We start from the raw sequence: 21,475 nt of genomic DNA, 5'->3' as shown, positions 1-21,475 counted from the left end.
TTGAATAAAAAGAGTAAAACTTGTCTTACAACCTAAAGACATAGGCAGTAACACTGGCTGACAGATAGCCCTGCCCTCATAAACCATGGTTGTAATATGAAGGTGAGGCACAAGGAAACACTAGGAAAGCAGACAAACCTGATTCTCTTCTTTCTCTTTCCTGAGACTACTCCTTCAGTCCCATCTGCTGTGGCTTCAATGCCGCTCTTCTGTTTCATCTTGGGAAGGCAGAATTCCACGTCCACATCGCTTATGTCCACCCTGGGGGGAGTTCCCTCGACCCCTAGCTCCTCTCTCCCCCTCTTCTCCTTCAGCCTCTTCAGCCCGAAGCGGCCTCCTCTCGTCTTCTTCACCTTGAATGGCTTGGTGCTCTTAGCACTCTGAAACATACAAATTGATTCATTTATTCTCTATATGTTGTAAGTTCAGATGTCAGAATTATGCAAAAAAACATGATGTAGTTACCATTTTCGGCACCTTGGCTTTGGGCCCCTTGGCCTCCAGGCTGGGGGCCGCAGGTCTCACGATGACCTCGCTTCCAGCGACCGTCCTCTTCACCAGGAAGCTGACCTTATATGGCTCTGCGCACTGCAGGATCTTCAGGGCATCTTCGTATTTGACGTTGTCGAAGTAGACTTTGGCACTCAGGAGCTGATCCCCTACAGAGAGACCAACGTAGCCGTGAACTAAGGATAAGCTGTTGTAAGGAACTTTGAGCCAAGCAGTGTCCATGCCTTCTTCAAGGTTGAAGAAACTCATTTGTTTCTTTCTGTGATCCTTGTTTTTGTTGAATTGGCCATCATTGGGTGTGTACAGTACATTTACATTTAGGGCCTTTAGCGGATGCTTTAATCCAAAGCGAAAAAGTACATTTGTCGCTGTCGGTACAACTTTACATCTAAATGCATTAATTGCATTAATGCATTTAAGCGGCATTGGCATGGAAGAGAGGCACTATATATATGACGTTAATTATGATGAACCTTAGTGTTTGAATTGTTTCCTCCTTCGCTCATCCCTAGACCAAATCGTGGTTTGTGCGTGACGTATTCCTCTAGTCTGACTGAACCGGGCGTGATGTGGTACCTTGCTGTACACTGAGGTGTTAGTGAGTGATGAGTTCCTCTAGACCGGTACCTTGATGCAGACGAAGGTGTTAGTGAGGGATGAGTCCCTCTAGACCTGTACCTTGCAGCAGACGGAGGTGTTAGTGAGTGATGAGTTCCTCTAGACTGGTACCTTGATGCAGACGAAGGTGTTAGTGAGTGATGAGTTCCTCTAGACTGGTACCTTGATGCAGACGAAGGTGTTAGTGAGGGATGAGTTCCTCTAGTTCTGTACCTTGCAGCAGACGGAGGTGTTAGTGAGTGATGAGTTCCTCTAGACTGGTACCTTGATGCAGACTGAAGTGTTAGTGGGTGATGAGTTCCTCTAGTCCAACTGGACTGGTACCTTGCTGCAGACTGAGGTGTTTGGCCGCAGGGGAGTCTTTGAGGACGTCCTTGATGAAGATTCCTTTCTGTCCTCCGCCCGTTACGCTGTAGCCACTAGCTCCCGCCTCCGCCTCCGTCTCCACGGTGATCTCCACCGGCTTGATGGCCTCGGCCTCCTCCTGATACACACACACACACACACACACACACACACACAAAGACAAGCATAAGAAAGATGAAAACACAGACACGCACTCGTACAAACACACACACACACCTCGTCACTACCCTTCCATGTATTTTTTGTGTGTGAGGAAAACACTGCGTTACGATGATTGAACTAATGACTTCTTCTACAGTATTTGCCTACAGGACGTACCAGCGTCTGCTCCTCGGTGGATGAAGAGTCCATGTCAGCTCGGGTGAGACGTCTCCTCGATGCTCTCAGCTGAGTCCTCTTCAGGCTCAACACGTGCTTCAACTCAGCGTGGAGTCTCTCCTTCTGCACCTACAAGATACACACACACACACACACACAAACACATACGCGCGTGGACACACACACAAGTGCACATAGACACACACACATGTGCACACACAGACACACACAAACAGACACACACACACAATATAAAGTTTAGTGTGGTTAAAGTAGCCATCCAAAGATCGTTATTAAAGACGTCATAAAGTTTTGCAGTATTATCACAACATCTACTCAGATGTTGATTGATACAAGTATGACAAATACAGCAAAAAAGCTTTCCCAATAAAGTCACAATCAAACAACATATTTGTAGGTAATAGTCACTAATTTGATAATGTATGACAAACCTTATATCAGTTAATGAGTTACCCTGCATCCAGATTTTACACACATAACTTAAACACACATTACATAAAGGGGGACATGGGCCAGCATAACTTTTAACCAATAATATTTCTTGTTTTCCATTTTTGTCATAGGCCCTTGCAAGGGGTTTAATTTGAATTACAATCCAATCAAATCCCAAAGGACCAAATCATTCACCTCTATTTTTCGTTCTACTCTGATTAAGTTTGATCAACTGAACGCGGGGAGTCATTAAGTAAGTGATACCACAGGCCAGGGTGGCTATGAACGTTAGCTTGCGGCTATCGCTAGCCCACCCGACACCAGAGGAATGCTAGCAATGTTTCCCCATCTCACGTGGACCAGAGTGTTTACGGCTGAATCTGGGCACCTAGCGGAGCGCAGATCTGCCGCGCTTGGGCGTTCTTTGTGGTCGCTCTGCCACCTGCTCCTGGCTGAAAGAAGCCAGGCTGGTGTTTCTGCTGAGCCGGGGGGAAAGTCATTGGGGTTTTTTGTTGCCCTGTGGATGAGCTCAGCACATCCATGTGTCTATTGTGTGGTGCACTGGGTTGTGGCAGCGCAGAGCAGTTAGAACGGGATCATCAGATCATTGAGGCTCACCAGCTGGGGATTGCTGAGTAAAGTGCTGATTCATGATTCAGGATCGTATTTTTTATGTTAATAGTAGAAATGGTATGTTCCTGTCAATGACATCAGTCGTTTTATTTGTTGTTTTTTATGTCTATATATATATATATAAGGCGAATACTTGAGCCTTTGTATATCTTCTTATGTGTTTGTTTGTGTCTATGTGTGTGTATGAGAACACTTGTGTACAGTATGTCTGCAGTATATGCGTGTGTATCTGCATAGCTCTTATGTGTACACTGTTTGTGTGTGTGTTTGTCTGTGTGTGTGTCTGTATGAGAACATTTGTGTACAGTGTGTGTGTGTGTGTGTGTTCTCACCACTCTCTCAGGGCTCTCCTGCTCCTCAGTAGACCCTGCGGGGTGCAGGTTGCTGTGAGGGGATGAGGGGGGTCTGTCAGTGGGTGGCGACCGCCTCTTGTGTTTTACCTGTACGCACAGGTGAGGGGCGGGACAAACAACAGGTGAGGGGCGGGGCAATACAAAGGTGAGGGTCAGGGCAACATACAGGTGAGGGGCGGGGCAATACAAAAGTAAGGGGCGGGGCATCACATAGATGAAGGGCGGGGCAACATACAGATGAGGGGCGGAGCAACACAGGTGAAGGGCGGGGCTTAATACAGATGAGGGGTGGAGCAACACACAGGTGAGGGGCGGGGCAACACACAGTTGAGGGGCGGAGCAACATACAGATGAGGGGCGGAGCAACACACAGGTGATGGGCGGGGCAACATACAGATGAGGGTCTTTTAAAACTTATCATATGATATTACAGTTATTGCTCCAATATTGATTTTATGCTTTGATTGTTCTAAGCCTCACATCTAATGTGACACGGGATAAAAGTATCTAATCAATGACTAAATGTAAATGTAGGTCAGCGGTACAGTACGTCTACGCACAACTGGTGCCACGGTCTCTAGCAGGTCTTCCTGATGTACCTAATGGGAAGTTACAGATATTTTTATTGAATGAGGCAGTAATGATAAAAAAATGTGCGGGGAGAGGCTGTGAGTTTAATTTGGTGGCTTGTGTATTTTCACAACATTTAATTCCATTCATGGCGTGAAGAAAAAGTTTTATCCAATTCCCTACATAGTCCTGGACCGTTGAGGGATTTTAACTTGCAACTCCAAAGGTTAAAGATGACTTACGGCTTGTTCTGAAGCCTGGCTGTAAACATTGCTGTCCTCTTGTTCAGAGTCTGTAACAGAGAGAGGACAAAAGTTGAAAACATAGTTGAATTCATACACTCCAAAGAATGCTATTTTAATGTTGGATGACACACCTAAAGTAGGCTCTGTCAATCCACAACCTTTAACACAACACAATCCCAACAGAATTGGTAAATGCTGACTCTTCCTTGGTCTTAGATATATTTTCCCTATATTTATATATGGAAAAAAACAAAACAAGATAGATATTGTCTTACTAGTGTGGCCACTCAAAGCACTTTCGACACCAAATGCCTGACACTCATTCATTCATGCACCCATTCTTATACATATTTACCCATTCAGACACCCATCCGTCAATTCATATACACATCCATGCACTTCTTCACCCCTTTATTCATCCATTCATACACGTATTAATTAATTCATACACATATTCACCAACAAACAGCAGTAGGAACCCCCTCCCCAGCAGAATTTGTCCCTGGCCACACCCCACTGAAATGCCATTTTTTCATTCATTGGCACAAGATCACGGAAGACCAAATTAAAGCAGAAAGTGAATCTGTGTATGGATGTCATGATCGTGCGTCTTGAATTAAGAAATGCAGGATCTATTGACAGAGTGACAGAGTGAGAGAGAGCGAGAGAGAGAACAACATAGAGCGAGAGAGAAAGACATAGAGAGAGAGAGAGAGAGAGAGAGAGAGGCCTATGGCACTGCCATCTTGGCATTCTTTGAGATCCTTCAAGAGGATTCCAGGCTTTGCTATCTAGCTGGGACTGTTTCATGAACCATGGTGACATCTCTGAGGGATTTAATAAGCCATGTAACACGATACATAATCACACACCCTGATCAGTTCCGTGTAGCCTATAAATGTAAACCTGGGTCCACCCCGGGGATTCCACTTCAACGTCTGTGTGTGCGTCTTTCAGCCTGTGTCAGTGTATGTGTCTGTCAGCAAGTGTGTGTGTGTATGTGCATGTGTGTCAGTATGTTTGCGTGTGTGTGCGTTAGTGTGTATGTGTGTATGTGTATTTGTGTGAGGGTTCACAGTGTGGAGTGTCAGCATGCATTTCGTGCCTGGACCAGAGGTTTGGGGGTGTCTGGTGTCCACTGGGGCCTAGGGAGGCAAAGCACACATTCATCCCAGACAGGGACACTCTCCCCCAGACAGAGACACTCTCCCCCAGCCAGAGACACTCTCCCCCAGCCAGGGACACTCTCCCCCAGACAGAGACACTCTCCCCCCCTAGGCCAGAGACACTCTCCCCTAGCCAGGGACAATCTCCCCCCTGGGCCAGAGACACTCTCCCCCAGACAGGGACAATCTCCCAACTGGGCCAGAGACACTCTCCCTTGGCCAGGGACAATCTCCCAACTGGGCCAAAGACACTCTCCCCCAGAAGGGAAACACTCCCGGGACTGGGACCCTCTCTGCACCAGTACCGCTGGGACAGAGCTGCTCTGACTGATCCACATCGTAAACACCTACAGCTGTTCCTTTTCCAAGCTCGTAAAATTAATATTTTTCCTTGAACAACACAGACATGAAAACCCAAATGACAACAAAGGGTTGAAAAAAAGATTATATTCAAAGGATTAAAGTTCACATACTTTCATTCATTCATTCATTCATTCATTCACTCATCCATTTATGAATTGATATATAGGTGTCTCTTCCAATAGAGATTTCATGAGGTGCAAAATTATGCTGTCATCAGCGTTGGTCATGGATGTGTAATAAGAGGTGTGGGTCAGGTGCTGCAGCAGGTGATGCTTGCTGAGCCTTGGCTAGGCCCTATAACCCTCAACAGCTAGACAGACAGGTAGTGGAGGCATGCCTCAGATGGTTGCAAACCATTAGCCGCATGTTGCCTAATGTCAAGTGTTGCTAGTGTTGCTAGCAGGAGTTAACAGAAATGAGGACCAAAAATAAATTACGAAATAAGACTAGGGGTGGGAGAAAGTGAATGAGAATTATTTAAGTTGAATAGTCTTATTCGACTTCATCTGAATTTTGAATAGACCCATCGTTCATTGAAATGTAAAACATGCATCAACCAAGCAAATAGACTTGTATGTCAACATCAACATGAATTAACGTAAGCCTGTAATTAGCTCAGCACAGGGAACACACTGCACCTCTGTGTGACTGACAGCAACAGGTGCATGCTGCAACTCCCTGCTCCGTCCACAGGGAGGGGGGGGCAGGGCTGGGAGTGAGAGACTGAAGGGGGGTGGGGGGGGAAGGAGGAGCAGGTGGAGAAGTGAGAGATTGAAGAGTAAAGAAGGAAAAGAAAGAGTGAAAAATTGAAGAGAATGAGGAGGTGGTGGAGTGAGAGATTGAAGAGGAGGAGGAGTGAGAAAAGGGAGCAGAGAAGGGGAAGGAGTGAGAGATTGGAGAGGAAGGACTGGAGGAGGTGGAGGAGGAGTGAGAGACTGAGGAGGAAGAGAGAGAGTGAGAGATTGAAGAAAATGAGGAGGAGGAAGGCAGGAAGGGTTTACATTCTTTCTCCTCAGTCTTATTTTAGACGAGTCCAGACATTGCTCACATCTGCAGGTCTCTGCAAGCCCCCTACTACCAGGACATTCTATGCTCCACATACTATACTATATATACCTCACAATACTCCTGCACAGACACACAAACACACTCACACACACCCTGATGCACCCATGTGACAGTAACACATCTGTGACATTTGGTACTACTGAATCCCTTTGCCCAATTACATGGAAAGAGGACTAGTTCAAATTAAATTGTGTGTGCGACTGTTTTTTTTTATTACGATTTGCCATTACTTTTCAGTCATTGAGGAGACAGGTTTCGATCCAGAGATTTTCCCATGAAGGAGCAGGTATGCCTACAGGTCAGACCGGTGACACCCTAACTATTACCCTATGTTGTTTACATTGGGTAGACAGTTTCCAAAGCATCACTACAGTGTGTGCATACATTCTTAACAAGGTTGACCCCAGTGGGAATCGAACAACTCACCCTGGCACTGCTTAGGCCGTGCTCTACCAGTTAAGCTGTATAAGAACACTAGTTTCTGCTCAACCTTGACATGTAATCTACTGGTTCACTTGAAGAGGGGGCAGGGGACTCCTCTTACCACTGGGGTTTTTGAAGCCAGTAATAGTCCTTAATGCCACCAACAGACAAAACCCATTCCTCTGGGTTTAGCTGACAGAGGTTCAGGATTAGGTTGTCTCTGTTAAACCTCATGACGAGGTAACAGAAGACGCAAGGGATTGGAGAACTCTGTTGGGAACTGTAAATACTGCTGTGAAATGGCTACTAACAGCTCTCTATGTTATTGTTACAGAGTGAATCTGACTTAGAATAAAGCTAGGGGAGGCATATTTTGTCCATCTATGTTCAATAAAGATGCCTATCTTGATCGATAGCAAACAATACATGTAATGGTCTGACAAAACAAAGAAAAATAATGTGGTATTTGTTTACTTTCAGACTGGGTGCACTGGGACCAAGCTGGTGCCCAGGTTCTGAAGAACACCTGTTCAGGTCCCGGGAGATGACCCTGTCGTACACCGTTACCTGCTGGTGTTGCACCAGGGGGTAGGAAGTTAGCAGGACTTGTTTTATACTTTAAAATGTACTTTGAGATCCTCGCCACAAAAGGCGGTGTTATCCAGTGACTCATGATATTTTCAGGGTTCATGTCATTTAATTCAAGTCCGTTCAATGGAAGCCATTTCGATGAACAACTTTGCTGAGTCACACCAGCAGTAATAACCACACCGGTGTTAACACAAGGCCGCGTCTAACTGCGTCCAACGTTTATGATGTCATCACTGTCAGACTGAAGCAGCACTGAGTTGCTAATTTAGGTAATGATTTTGTGCTTCCTGGTTTATAGAAGAAGCAACATTGAGTGAGTCAACGAACAGTCATAGATGCAATGAATGATGTCAGTAAAGCAGGTTGCACACAGACACACAGACACACAGACACACACACACACACACACACCACACACACACACACACACACACACACACACACACACACACACACACACACACACACACACACCACACACACCACACACACACACACACACAGACAGGGTCATGAGACTGCAGTTGGACAGAGACAGCAGGACTATTGTGGTGGAAAAAAAATACCTCGACCAATAAGATCAGCCCTTCAACCAGAATGACGGAATCAAAGTCACAAATTCTGAGTTAGCGGAATAAACAGTGTTAGGAGCCCCTGTTCTTATTATGGGACGTACCCTTATGCCGTGCACTTTTTCCACTCTACACGGCTCTACTCAATCCTGTTCTATTCTATTCTACTCTGCTCTACTCTGCCATACTCTATTCTGCTGTACTCTGCTTTACACCGCACTCCAGAACGTCTACTGTTTACCTATAGGTCTGCATTAGGGACTTATGGAAAGAGCAGGGTTACATAACTGACATGTCTCTCTTGTGCGATACATCAGTTATATTAAGCGTGTGAGTGTGCAGCACATCATCACAGCAGGAGTACATCCATACCTCCAGAAAGAGACCTATAACCAGTCAGTGAGTAGTGGAGGCAGGTTCAAAACTCCAGGTTCAGAAAGTAAAAGTTCCGCCATGTTTTCCAGCCCATCCCTGCCTTAAACAAGTGGAGTCCTCTCATTGGTTGAACCTTGACGGTCGGTGCCAATTAGCAAATCCAAATGTCCAAACCCAAAAAGTCCTGGGGAGGACTTTTACTTTCTTAACAGATGAAACTTCCACCAATTGATGGTTATGGTAGGAACCCTCCTTAATACTGGAGACAAGACATGATTGCCAACCCATGTAAAAAAAGTATGCCCTAGTTATGTAAGAGTGCCCTAGTAGTAGAAAAAGTGGTAGTAGTAGTAGTAGCAGTAGTAGTAGTAGTAGTAGTAGTAGTAGTAGTAGTGGTAGTAGGTCTGTGTGTACCAGTGCGGAGAAGATGGCAAAGTGTCAGGGTTATTTTGGAGCAGGCCTATAGAAAGATCGCAGGTTGTATCCGGCTGCCCCGAGACTGGGAAACCAGCCACAGCCGCGGGCACGGGGCTGCTTGCAGGAAATGCCTCCTTGTAAACAGGAAACGTAGATATTTCTGTCCGATAATGTGCACAGTGACAAGACAAAAACAACTCGGGCTGTCTCCGGTGTTTACGTGATGATGATTTGATCTTCCAAAATCCAATTGGGGTTTAATCTCAACGAGTACAGGAGTACAGGGTGTTGAAAATGAAATGTACTCCCTTTCCTTTTAATTTGATTCATAGGTATAAGTGTTTGCCATGGATGAGGTCTATTCTTCTTCGGTGGTCCTCCCAGCTTCCTGTTTAAGTTGCCCGATCCACTGTGGACCTGGCTTCCTGACCTGGACCAATCCCCAGCCAGCTACACCCAGGGCCCTCTCCAGGAAGTCCAGCCCATTCATCTTTGCTCATGGGTTGATTTATTCGTGGCTCGTGTACACTCACGCACAAATCAGAGTCTTTCCAAAAATAGATTACTGCAAGCAGCCCAGTGGAAGTTACCCTGAGCATAGCAGTGGTTAAGCTTGTACATTTAATCTAAGAAGAGGGTGATGTTATTGATACAGTTATGGGAAACGTAGTCCTTTCATCAGCATTTGAACATGGCCGAGCGAACCCAAAGAATCAACGTAACCAAAGAGCGTTTGCCAACGAATTGGAAAACATCACAACATACACAACTACGGCAACATCCCTTCATACGGAACAATAGAGACGAGATTCGACATCCTGCACTTGCAAGTGATGATCGAACACAGGCAACATGTTGGAGTGGGTAAAAACTCACAACCGAAACTGTGGACTGCTATGCACCAAGTCAAGAGAAGACCCACACATACAAACATACAGACACAGATCCACACACACACACACACACACACACACACACACACACACACACACACACACACAAACTATAACTGTAATTCCTCTCCAGCGCATCCTAAACTTCCCCCAATGCACTTCCTCAGCGGCCTTACCCCTCCTGATAGCTACTCCTGTTCATCCACTGCGCTCTGCTCTACGGCCAGGCTGCCAGGCCCGTGCCTCACTACCCACCCAGAGCCTGGTTCCCCAGCAGCATACCAGGGCCGGTGGTGGGGGTTGGGGGTTGTGGGGATGGGGGTGGTCAGTCCAGGCCATTGGAATGGAAAAGAGAGGATTGCAGATCCTATGACCCACCGGGGTGCAGCTGTCTATTCTGGCTCAAATGAATACTGTGTGTGTGTGTGCATGTGCATGTGTGTTTGTGTGCATGTGTGGCATTGGGGAGCATAGCCTTGCCTCACCCAACTAAACAAGGAATCTGTTTATATGTGTAAGTGTGTGTGTGTGTGTGAGTGTGTGTGTGTGTGTGTGTGTGTGTGTGTGTGTGTGTGTGTGTGTGTGTGTGTGTGTGTGTGTCTGTGTAGGTGTGTGTGTGTGTGTCTGTGTAGTTGTGTTTGTGTGTGTGCATGTGTGTGTGGTTACAATCAGGTGGTTGTCACGTGATGCTTTCCCTGTTGGTTGAGGTGTGCCGAGTGTGAGGGGAGGAGAGACCCCAGCCTCATAGCACACACTGTATCATTCCATTGGGGTTAACTCCGCCCACCTGGCACCCCCCGGTGCATTAAAACAACTTCCCAGAACCCATCGGACAGCGAAGGCCAATCTCAAGTCAATGTCATGTCAATTATATTCGCACAGCTCTTAATCGCTGTAGCTACAGTCTCGACGAGCCTCCGACTATCTCACCTAGGTACAAACATAAATAGCGAAGGTGTATCTTGTAGCTCACGGGTTGCCATGCTATTGTGGGAGGCCACACCCACTAGCCCCCCCCCCCCACCCCCCCCCCCCATACTGCAGGCCTGTCCGGCACGCAGGTCTCGTTACTAGCGGGGGATATTATTAGCCGCCTGATCACCCTTCTCGTGTCGTGCTGCAAAACAGCGTCCGTGCGCGGCGGCGGGGATGGGAGCGTGCACGGCCGTCGCGGGCTGACTGGCAGGAGTGAATAAGGCACAAGTGGCAGCTGTCTGGCTAAAAGGGTCCGTGCGTTAAAAACAACGCACCATTGTTGTGTTATTTTTTCCTCCCGTACGCAAAAATGTGCGCACTGCACGTGGGTACGAAGACCGTTGGTGAAATACCTCCAGCCAGGCTCCAGAGCGGCACGCACAACCTCACAACCCATGTGTGACGCATGACGCAGAACACGCATTAGTGCTTTAGTAGTGGTATGGTACAATTGCTTTAGGGTTATTGCATGTGTTGATGCATTAATGTTGTCTAGTTGAATGCAAAATGTTATTCAGTTCTCAGGATTGCGTACGTAGTTTTCTATTCCTCGCTCCGCCACAAAATCAATAACCCTCTTAAATTGCACCTCTCATACCTCTGACCTCACATTTTAATATCTGATCAATCAACTGAGAATCAACTCATTTAACATCTGATTTATCAACTCATGCCACCTCACAAGCTCTATTCTGTCCTCAAGACTTAGTGAGACAACATTAGTTGTCACAAACCTTTCCTAAATACAAAACACCTTACAAAAGGTGTCTCCGTGCTGCAACTTTACCTTAAGTTCAGCCTCAGGTCTCCATCCCTGCCTGTCTCTCTCGGCACCCTCTGTCTTCTAAAGTCCAACTGTGTACACATATGCCTTCCTCTCTTATTTACTTACTTTTTGTTGTTGACCGCCTGGTTCCCTGTTTCCCTGTCTGTCTTCCAGGTTTTACAGCCCGACTGGTCCTCCCCTCACTGACCGCTCAGGTCTGGCCTGTGCCCAGGGCATCTCTGGCAGCCACACTCTGGCCTGCCTGATTGGCCAGAGGGCAGGGAGATGCCCCCATATTTGGGCGGTAAAGGGGCGTTGCTAACTGGAAGTGGGATGGGTTTGGGGAAAGGGAGTTTGTGTGATAAAGACTGTCTGTTTGCCTGCCTATGTAGCCAGTGTTACTACACATTAGTCTGCATTAGTCCTAATCTACCCGACACTGCCCTGCTGTTTGTACTAGTCCCTGTTGGGTGGGACTAGTACAAGAGCAAGGCAATACCCCTCTCAGGGTTAGGGGTTCCCTTCCATATTCACCTCAATGGGTAGAGCTTGGCACACACATTGTCAGAGTTATGACTGTCTGTGATGAGGATGTCAGGGAGAATGAGTAAGGTCATTATTATTGTCAGGTTTAAAAGATAAATAAGATAAGATAAGGCCCCACCCCTGATGGTGTTGTCTCTTTAAGGAGATTTATGAGGGCATATTGACCTTACTTATCGTATTTTTAGGTTCCCCTTTTTGTTTGCTGTTTGGATTGGAATCCCCAAGCAATTAAAACAAAATCAAGCCAAATTAAATAAACAAGGCTTTTATTACAACGTTGTGACACTATTTATGACCTGACTGGAAGGCTGGTTATAGAAACAGCCTAGCGGATCTCGCTTTAGAGAAAGTGTGACTGCTCTTCTCCCGGACAGCAGCTGGCCTAGTTAACGGGAATGGTAGTGTGTGTGTGTGTGTATGTGTGTGTTTGAGTGTGTGTGTTTGTGTGTTTTTTGGGTTTGGGGGAAGGGGTTGCTTGTGCGTAGGGGGGCCGTGTGTGACTGCATGTGTGCATGTGTGCGTGCATGTGTGCATGTGTGTGCATGTGTGTTGGGATGTTTGTGTGTGTGTGTGTGTGTGTGTGTGTGTGTGTGTGTGTGTGTGTGTGTGTGTGTGTGTTTATCTCCGGTGTATCTGCGGCCCTCCATAATGCTGATTTGTGCTAAACCAGCTGTCCGGACAGTCATAGTGAGAGCTGATATACTGGTCAACACGCCACACATTCCCAAACGCACTGAGTAACAAACTAGGCTAACACTGAGCCACTGTACAAGCTTAGCGTTCGCTGCTCAGCACCATACATCTCAAATAGACAGGTAGACCAAAATACCTATTCTTTATACTCATACAAAAGTTAACAAATGTAATACCGTACATAATACCTGTAAAACAAGTATAATATATATATAAAACCATATGGCTACACCCAAATACCCAGTTAAGCTTATATCCATCTACTTTATAACACTATTCAGCCTAGCCTAACCTAGCCTAGCCTGGGAACAAGTTGAATCTGAGCGCTCTTCTTTTATTTGCTCTGGAATATGCGTCTGGCCCCCCTCCCGTTCAGACGGAGTTCTAGCAGACCTGGTCCAGGTCGGGCCAATCACAGCCCTCTGTACTGACAGGGGAGCATCCTATGGAAGCGCCGTTGGGGCATTTTCATAAACAATCAAGATGGCTGCCACGGATGTGTCACCCCTTCGGCTGCTCTGATTGGTTGTACATCTATCTAATTGCGTTCAGAGGGCATTTTGGTTTCCGCCCCTTTTAAACCAAATATGTATTAAGGTTCTTAAATAATTTGAATTTTGGCCTGGCTATGTCTGGCTACTATTCCCAGATACACCTGTACGACGATTCACTCCCAGTTCTAGGATGTTTCTATGGTATACAGCATTTTGCTTGAGTGAATGAATCAGTGGACAGGAGGATGATAGATGGCGGGATAAATGATGGATGGATGGATTATGGATAGAAAGATAGATGGATGATAAGGAAATGGATGGACGTTTAAATGATTGAGAGATGGCCAAAGAATGTATATAGGAGAAAAGGCGTGTCAAAAGGTTTGAATGCTTTCCTGTGTGTATGTTGTGTTTCCCTGTTTGTGTTTCGAGGACATGCACATATGCACACCCACACGCACACATACCCACCCCCCCCCACACACACACACACACAAACAGACCCACACACAAAAACACACCCAAATCCGCTGAGGAAGCAGCCACCAGTAACTGTCATCAGACACACAATGGCCACTTCCTCGACCTGCTCCACAGTGACCCCTGAAGTGTGTGGCCCCTGTGTTTCGGGGGGGCCATAAACAACTGTCATGAACAACAATTTAGAGTATAACTAAGAGCCAGAGGCCACTGTATCCCAGTGTGTGTGCGTGCTTGCTTGTGTGCATGTGTCTCATACAGCCTCTAAAAAGTATTATGATGACCACAATGGTACGAGAATATAAATAAATATAAATGATACAAAAATGTCTGGATAGACAATTTTTACTGTCCAGATTACAAATATTGGAAAAACAATCTCAGAAAGACAAGAATGTAAGCATCATCACGGGACAGAGAGTCTGAAAGGTAGAGACAGACAGACCCATAATAGAGACAGACAGGCCCATGGGTCAATAAACACACACCTAAAACATCAACACACGCACAAACAGGAACTGACCAGCATTGGAGGATGGGGTCCAGGAGACTCTGAAGATCGCACGCAGACACTCACACATGGCGTTCCGGGAGAGGAGGAACCGGCCGGTCCTCACACACACACACACACGGCGGCCGGCGGACTGGCTCCACGCCGGGGGACACGGGGCCCGCACTCTGGGGGGGCTCCGTGGGGGACCAACGGGGTAAACGTGCGGACCGCTGGGTGATGGCACAGGACGTTCTCCGTTTGACCGTCAAGGATCATCAATCGGGACATCCGAGAGGGAATGACTCGTGGTTTGGGGAGCAGAGAGAGAGCGAGGGGGATAGAGAGAGCGAGAGTGGGAGAGAGAGACAGAGAGAGAGGGAGCGAGAGAGAGGGGGGGGGGGGGGGGGGGTTCAGGGATGGATGACTGAACAAACAGGTGGATGAATGGATGGACCGAGTGGTGGTTTTGCTAGAGAGAGAGAGAGAGAGAGAGAGAGAGAGAGAGAATGCATGTATAAACAGAGGGGAGAGAGAAACAGGCCTGTCCCAGCGCATTGACATGGTGTAGTTTGGGAGAGAGTGTGTGTTTTTGTGAGGAAAAGCATTTAGTAGAATGTGTGTTTATGGATCAGTGAAGCGACCAAATTAATTGATAGGCAGACAGACAGACAGATGTGTGTTTTTAGGAAATGTTTTTAGGAAATCTATGGAAATGCGTGTATTTTCATATTTATCCACACATCCACATGCAGGAAGATGCTTTTGCGTTTGTGTGTGTGAGCGTGCGTGTTTGAGTGTGCTTAGAAGCCTGTGAGTGTGTGCACATGATTGCTGTGTGTGTGTGAGAGACGACAGTAGAGCAGTGGTACAGAATAGGGCTGCCTGTGTGTGTGTGTGTGCGTGTGTGTGTGCGTGTGTGTGTGTGTGCGTGTGTGTGTGTGTGTGTGTGCTTGGCTCAGCAGTTTGTGGCGCTTGTCCACCAAAGCCCCGTTCCATTGTGCAGGTCATCCGGGGGCTTTAGGTCAGACTGACCGGGGGGGGGTTCCTGGGCTTACGTTGGCAGACACAACCATGGGACCACCAGCACCAGCCCTCTGCCTGTAATATACGCCCATGTTGATGAGACTCTTGGCCGCACATTGATACAAGAACCAGCGGACTACGGCAGGCAAACACCACTGCTCACACAAGAACATCCAAACAGCCACGCACGCACGCACGCACGCACATGCACACACACGGGTCCTCTGGGTGGGTGGTGCGCACTCTCCCTGGGCAGCATTAGTTGGGGGGTGTCTGGTACCGTCTGGCTGGTACAGAAGTACTACGTGACGAAACTGAGAAACGCAGATGAAGATTTGTTTACTGGGACTGCAGGAAAAAGATAGAGTTAATGGGTCAATTTGGAGAGGCGTGGCCGAATCATCCCAAAATAGGCCTGTTGTGGAATGAGGAATTACGTCATTTTACTTTCTTTCTTTTTTTAGGAGGAGGAGTTACTTACGATTAAGCAGCCAAACGTCGGGTTTGGGGGCGTGTATAATAATGTGGACTTATGAAGCACTATGAGACTGTAATCCCTCCCTGCTGCTGGAAATAAGATTTAAGAGCTGGGATTTGAGTATAATTAGTTAGAAATTATTATTTGCCACGGAGGGGCATCCCTCGCTGATTGGTTTCAGGGGAATCCATCTTGCCTGTCAATCACAGGCGCGTGAACTCAACACTTCTCAAAGGGCTATGCAAGTACAGTCTACATGCCAACTTCAGAGACAGCGTCCTCTGCTGGTGGAGCATCGAGGAACATCGCTTAAAGGCTCAGTTATGGTTCCACGTCGACGCAACGCAAGGGGGTCAATTAACAAGCTCCTGAATCCCGACGGGCCCGCAGAAATAACCGCCGTGGGTGGGGCTGCTACTGCATGCCACGACCCCCGGCAGCACGTAGCTAACATACAGCAAATAGCAGTGTAAGTTTGGGAGAGAGGGGGAGAGAGAGAGAGAGAGAGCGAGAGCGGGAGCGAGAGAGAGAGAGGGAGAGAGTTCACATCTATCACTTGAGCAAAGAGCAGACGCTATGTGACGTAAATGTGAGGCCTTCTTCAGATTCTTTGATATCAGCTGTCATTTGTGTCAGATACCATGTAGTGTCATGGTATGGTCGGCATAGTAGCTGAAGCTGTGGGAAATGTATAGTTAGCAAGTTTCAGTACTTTAATGTTTTAGTACTTGGAAAATAACTTAACTGCGACTTCATGTTTAGTTATGCAGAAAGGGGTCAAGATATTTCAATTATAATCGCAATTATAATGTAGATTTATTTGAACATAATATTTATTTAGGCTATTCTATACTACATTTTTATATATAATTGTCACTTGCATTAAACACATTTCGTGATATCACATTTTAGAATGAAAGATTTTGCCGGAGTACAATGGCATGCCCTGTCGATCAGACGGGGAACAGCGACATTACAACGTGTACCCGTGACTCGAATAATCCAATGGCATTATAGGCCTACTTAATAACTTACAAAATATATCAACCCCTTTATGAATAACTTTTCGCTATTAAGTACATTTTTACTGAGGATGTTAGGCCATGTGAGAACCAACTAAGATTCTATTTTTTCCTTTTTAATTTTAACACATTTTAAAAACATAATGGGGTTGCCTTAAATCGATGCATGACAATGCTTCATATAATAATGTTATAGGCCTCACTGTACAATTAGACCAAAAATCTTGCTGCCAAGTGCCAAATGAATGACTATATTATAGTTTATTCAGTGTTTCATTTATTTTTGATTGCATTTGTAAACAAGTAGGGCCTTCTAGAAAAACTGTATAAAGTGCGTTAACAAACTAAGTATTTAACCCATTTTACAATTCTTATCAATCAGAATTATATTTTAATTGACCCAAAATGTTTGACACCAAAAGGACACCTTTGGAATTCTATCGTCCAGACAACGATACAAACACATGCAACATGACATGTTGTTTATTATTGAAACTGTCAATGATGATTTGCAAGACGCGCGTCGAACATAATGAGAGATCTGTTTTCCAACACCGAGGTGTACCACGTACTGGAGCAGATCGGGAAAGGCACCTTCGGGACCGTATCGAGATGCTGGAGGAGCCGAGACGGAGCACTGGTGGCCGTCAAAATGTTAAAATTTGACCCGCAGAGGAACCGGGTGATACGCAATGAATTGAAACTAATACGCGCCATTTGCAGAGAGGACCTATCAAACTGCCACATCGTTCGCTTCTTTGAGGAGTTTCACGACCACAGACACCATTATCTGGTGTTTGAGTTGCTAGAGATGAGTCTTCACCAGCTGCAGAGGAAGAATGGATTCAAACCCATGAGCGTGCGTATCATCCGCGTCATCACCGGCCAGGTGCTGAAAGCGCTGCAAAAGTTGAAGGATCTCGCGATCATCCATGCCGATTTGAAACCGGAGAACATCATGCTCGTGGACCACAGCCGATACCCGTTCAGAGTGAAGTTAATAGACTTCGGCTCGGCCAGTATCTTCAGTGAGGTGCGCTTTGTGAAAGCGCCGTACATCCAATCCAGGTAACACACACATGTTGCATACAAATGCAATCAAGAGACTAGACCACAGAGAAAATACTACTAATACTACTAATATACAAACTCATAACTTGTAATTCTGCTGATCGGTTATGTCTTGTTAGCGCTGTGTGTCTGTGTGTTTGTGTGTGTGTGTGTGTTGGTGTGTGTGTGTGTGTGTGTGTTGGTGTGTGTTGGTGTGTGTGTGTGTGTGTTAGTGTGTGTGTATGTGTGTGTGCGTGCGTTTTTGTTGGTGTGTGTGTGTGTGTGTGTGCGTTTTTGTGTGTGTGTTGGTGTGTGTGTGTGTGTTGGTGTGTGTCTGTGTGTGTGATAGTGTGTGTGTGCTTTTGTGTGTGTGTTGGTTTTTTTGTGTGTGTGTGTGTGTGTGCGTTTTTGTGTGAGTGTTGGTGTGTGTCTGTGTGTGTGATAGTGTGTGTGTGTGTGTTTTTGTGTGTGTGTGTGTGTCTGTGTTGGTGTGTGTGTGTGTGTGTGTGTGTGTGTGTGTGTGTGTGTGTGTGTGTGTGTGTGTGTGTAGGTACTACAGGGCCCCAGAGGTCCTGCTGGGCCTGCCCTTCAGTTGGAGGGTGGACATGTGGTCCCTCGGCTGTGTGATGTCAGAGCTCTACCTGGGCTGGCCCCTTTACCCCGGAGATTCAGAGATGGAGCAGGTGACACACACACACAGACACAGACACACACACACACGCACGCACACACACGCACACACACACAGACACGACAGAAAATAAGCATGGAAATCCATTCACTTTACTCTACCAGTAGTTTAATCACTCGTCATTGAAAGTAACTCACCGAAATCAGGGTTTCTCTATGCTTCTGACGTCCTCTCCCCTTCGCCCTCCTGTTGTGTGGCCCTCTGTATGCCGACCCCCCCGCCCCCCAGGTGCGCTACATCTGTGAGACGCAGGGTCTGCCCCACGCCAGCCTGCTCTGCTCCGCCAGCAAGTCACACATGTTCTTCAACCGCAGCAAGTATGTAGTGCGTGTGTCTGTGTGTGTGTGTGTGTGTGTGTGTGTGTGTGTGTGTGTGTCTGGGTGTGTGTGTGTGTGTGTGTGCGTGTGTGTGTCTGGGTGTGTGTGTGTGTGTGTGTGTGTGTGTGTGTGTGTGTGTGTCTGTGTGTGTGTGTGTGTCTGGGTGTGTGTGTGTGTGTGCGTGTGTCTGTGTGTGTGTGCGTGTGTCTGTGTGTGTGTGTGTGTGTGTGTATGTGTGTGTGTGTGTGTGTGTGTCTGTGTGTGTGTGTGTGTTCCTGGGTGTGTGTGTGTGTGGACGCTGGTTTGACAGCGTGTCGCTGCCTTGCTCAGGAACAGCAGCGGGGCCACTCAGTGGCAGCTGAAGACCAACCGGAAGTGCCTAGCTCCGTGGGAGGTCAGGGGTCAAGGTCAGGGCCGAGGGGAGGGACTAGGCGGAGGAGGAGGAGGAGGAGGAGGAGGAGGCGGTCGGGAGAGGAGGAAGTACGTGCTGAGGTCTCTGGACCAGCTGAGTGACATGGAGCCCAGGGAGCAAGAGGCGGAGTTACCCCCGGACGAGGCTGAGGCAGAGGTGAGGGGGAGGGGGGGACAGAGAGAGAGAGAGAGAGAGAGAGAGAGAGAGAGACAGAGACAGAGAGAGAGAGAGAGAGAGAGAGAGAGACAGAGACAGAGACAGAGGGAGAGAGAGAGAGACAGAGGGAGAGAGAGAGAGAGAGAGACAGAGAGAGAGAGAGATAGAGAGAGAGAGGGACAGAGAGAGATAGAGAGAGAGAGAGAGAGAGAGAGAGAGAGAGACAGAGAGAGAGAGAGACAGAGAGAGAGAGAGAGAGAGATAGAGAGGGAGAGAGATAGAGATAGAGACAGAGACAGAGAGAGAGAGAGAGAGAGAGCGAGAGAGCGGTATTGAGAAAATGGCAAAGGAAGCAAGAGACAATGCGTGAGAAAAAGAAAGAGGGAAAAAAAAGAGAGAAAGAAAAAGTGAGCGAGAACCAGTGAATAAGAAAGTGATAGTGAGAAAGAGTATGGATCCCAATTCACACCAATAAAACCTATTCAGTAAACAATTGTAATATACCTTTAATCAATTGGGGCAGGGATCTTTTTGAAACCCAGCCTCGCTTGTCCTTGATTTCTGGTCCTTTGGCGCCCCCACCAGGATACAGACCGTCACTGCATGGTGAATCTGCTCAAGAGGATCCTGACCCTGGACTCCAACCTGAGGATTTCCCCCATGTCGGCCCTCCGCCACCCTTTCCTCACCTTGGCGCACCTGTCCGGCGCCGCCCGGTTCAGCTGTTACCACCACAACGCCACACAGGCCATGGAACAGGTCAGCTAGCGGTACAGCTACTTTAAGGGGACATATTATACCACCAGGCGTGAGTGTGATTAGCCGTTACAAGCTGTTTCAGGCCGTTTTGAAAATCTGCCTCTTCTGATGCTCAGGTGCACCTAGATGTGTGCTGGATAGATGAGCAACGTTTTGCTACAGTCCATTAGGTAGGCTGGTAGACTGATCTATCCAGCGCAAATCTAGGTGGACACGCCCACTTGTGACGTCGGAAGAGGCCGATTTTCAAAACGGCTTGTAACGGCTAATCACACTCACACCTGGTGGTATAATACGTCTCCTTTAACACCACAGGGTGCCCGACCCCAAGTCGTGTTGTGGGGCCCTTTGAGTAACTGTGATTAAGGGGCCGTGCACATAACATTGACACGAGTCATTTGTAATGTGTGGACGACACAATTTTGCGACAATACAATAAAAAATAAATACAAATCACTGTTGTTCAACCATGCCCAGGCCAGCTTGGTTGAGACGGCGCCGGCTCAAATCTCGAGACAGGTGCAACCGCGACAACCCCCTCTACCTCCGCGCCCTCGCACCCAGGGCCACCCCAACGCACGGCTCTGCTGCGCCAGGCCGCTGAGGGACACCCCCCTGCCTCGCCCTGGTCCTCCATCCTCCCCCGCCGGGTCCTCATGTCCCCCATGCGAGGCGCCCAGCGACGGGCTGCCGACCCAACAGTTGGACGAGCCGTTCTTCACGAGTGACCGTCACAATTTGGACCGTCCCACGGAAGCTCAGAACCCATGGGAACGACAAGTCGCCGTCCGGCCTTCCCCGGCTGACTCCGGAGCGTCCAACCGCGACCCGAAGGGGTCAGCCACTCTCAGGAGCGCCCCCAGGGCATCGGGTCTGGCGGGGGTCCCGCCCCACGGCCGCGTTCCTCGCCCGTGCGGGGGCTCCACGGGGGAATCCCCCAGGCGGCCCTACCAGCTCTTCCCCGTGACGGCAGCCCGGAGCTCCCCCGCCCAGCGCCAGGGCCGTCGACCTGGGCCCGATGTACGCACCCCGCCCTGGACCCCACAGACCCCCACACACCAGGGCGTCGCGTACCAGGTCCTTTCGTACTCCCTGCCACACCCGACGGCCCCGCCTCATCAGCCCCCCCGATCCCCCCACCATCCCCAGCACCGGCACCCGGGAGCGGGCTCGCATCAGTTCCCCC

The 21,475-nt window shown here is 47.9% G+C and overlaps 1 protein-coding gene across 2 annotated transcripts in view; it reads right to left on the bottom strand.

Moving 5' to 3' along the window:
- The window catches only part of prx (periaxin), a 30,221-nt gene extending 18,365 nt beyond the window's left edge, over window positions 1-11,856 (bottom strand). Inside the window, exons 1-7 of one of the 2 annotated variants that reach the window (XM_079733686.1) lie at window positions 11,802-11,856; window positions 4,064-4,113; window positions 3,231-3,338; window positions 1,813-1,941; window positions 1,453-1,612; window positions 466-659; window positions 139-380 (exon numbers count right to left, since the gene is read on the bottom strand). In XM_079733686.1, the coding sequence (XP_079589812.1) occupies window positions 139-380; window positions 466-659; window positions 1,453-1,612; window positions 1,813-1,845 (629 nt within the window). In that variant the 5' untranslated portion in view covers window positions 1,846-1,941; window positions 3,231-3,338; window positions 4,064-4,113; window positions 11,802-11,856. Of the gene's footprint in view, window positions 1-138; window positions 381-465; window positions 660-1,452; window positions 1,613-1,812; window positions 1,942-3,230; window positions 3,339-4,063; window positions 4,114-11,801 lie in introns of those variants that run through there. The other variant, XM_079733685.1, reaches the window with a different exon arrangement.
- Window positions 11,857-21,475: the final 9,619 nt, after the last annotated feature.

This window comes from Pollachius pollachius (assembly GCF_949987615.1).
Source record: "Pollachius pollachius genome assembly, chromosome: 3".
NCBI lineage: Eukaryota > Metazoa > Chordata > Actinopteri > Gadiformes > Gadidae > Pollachius > Pollachius pollachius.
The sequence above is the reverse complement of the archived record's forward strand: the minus strand, read 5'-3'. Positions and strand labels throughout refer to the sequence as shown.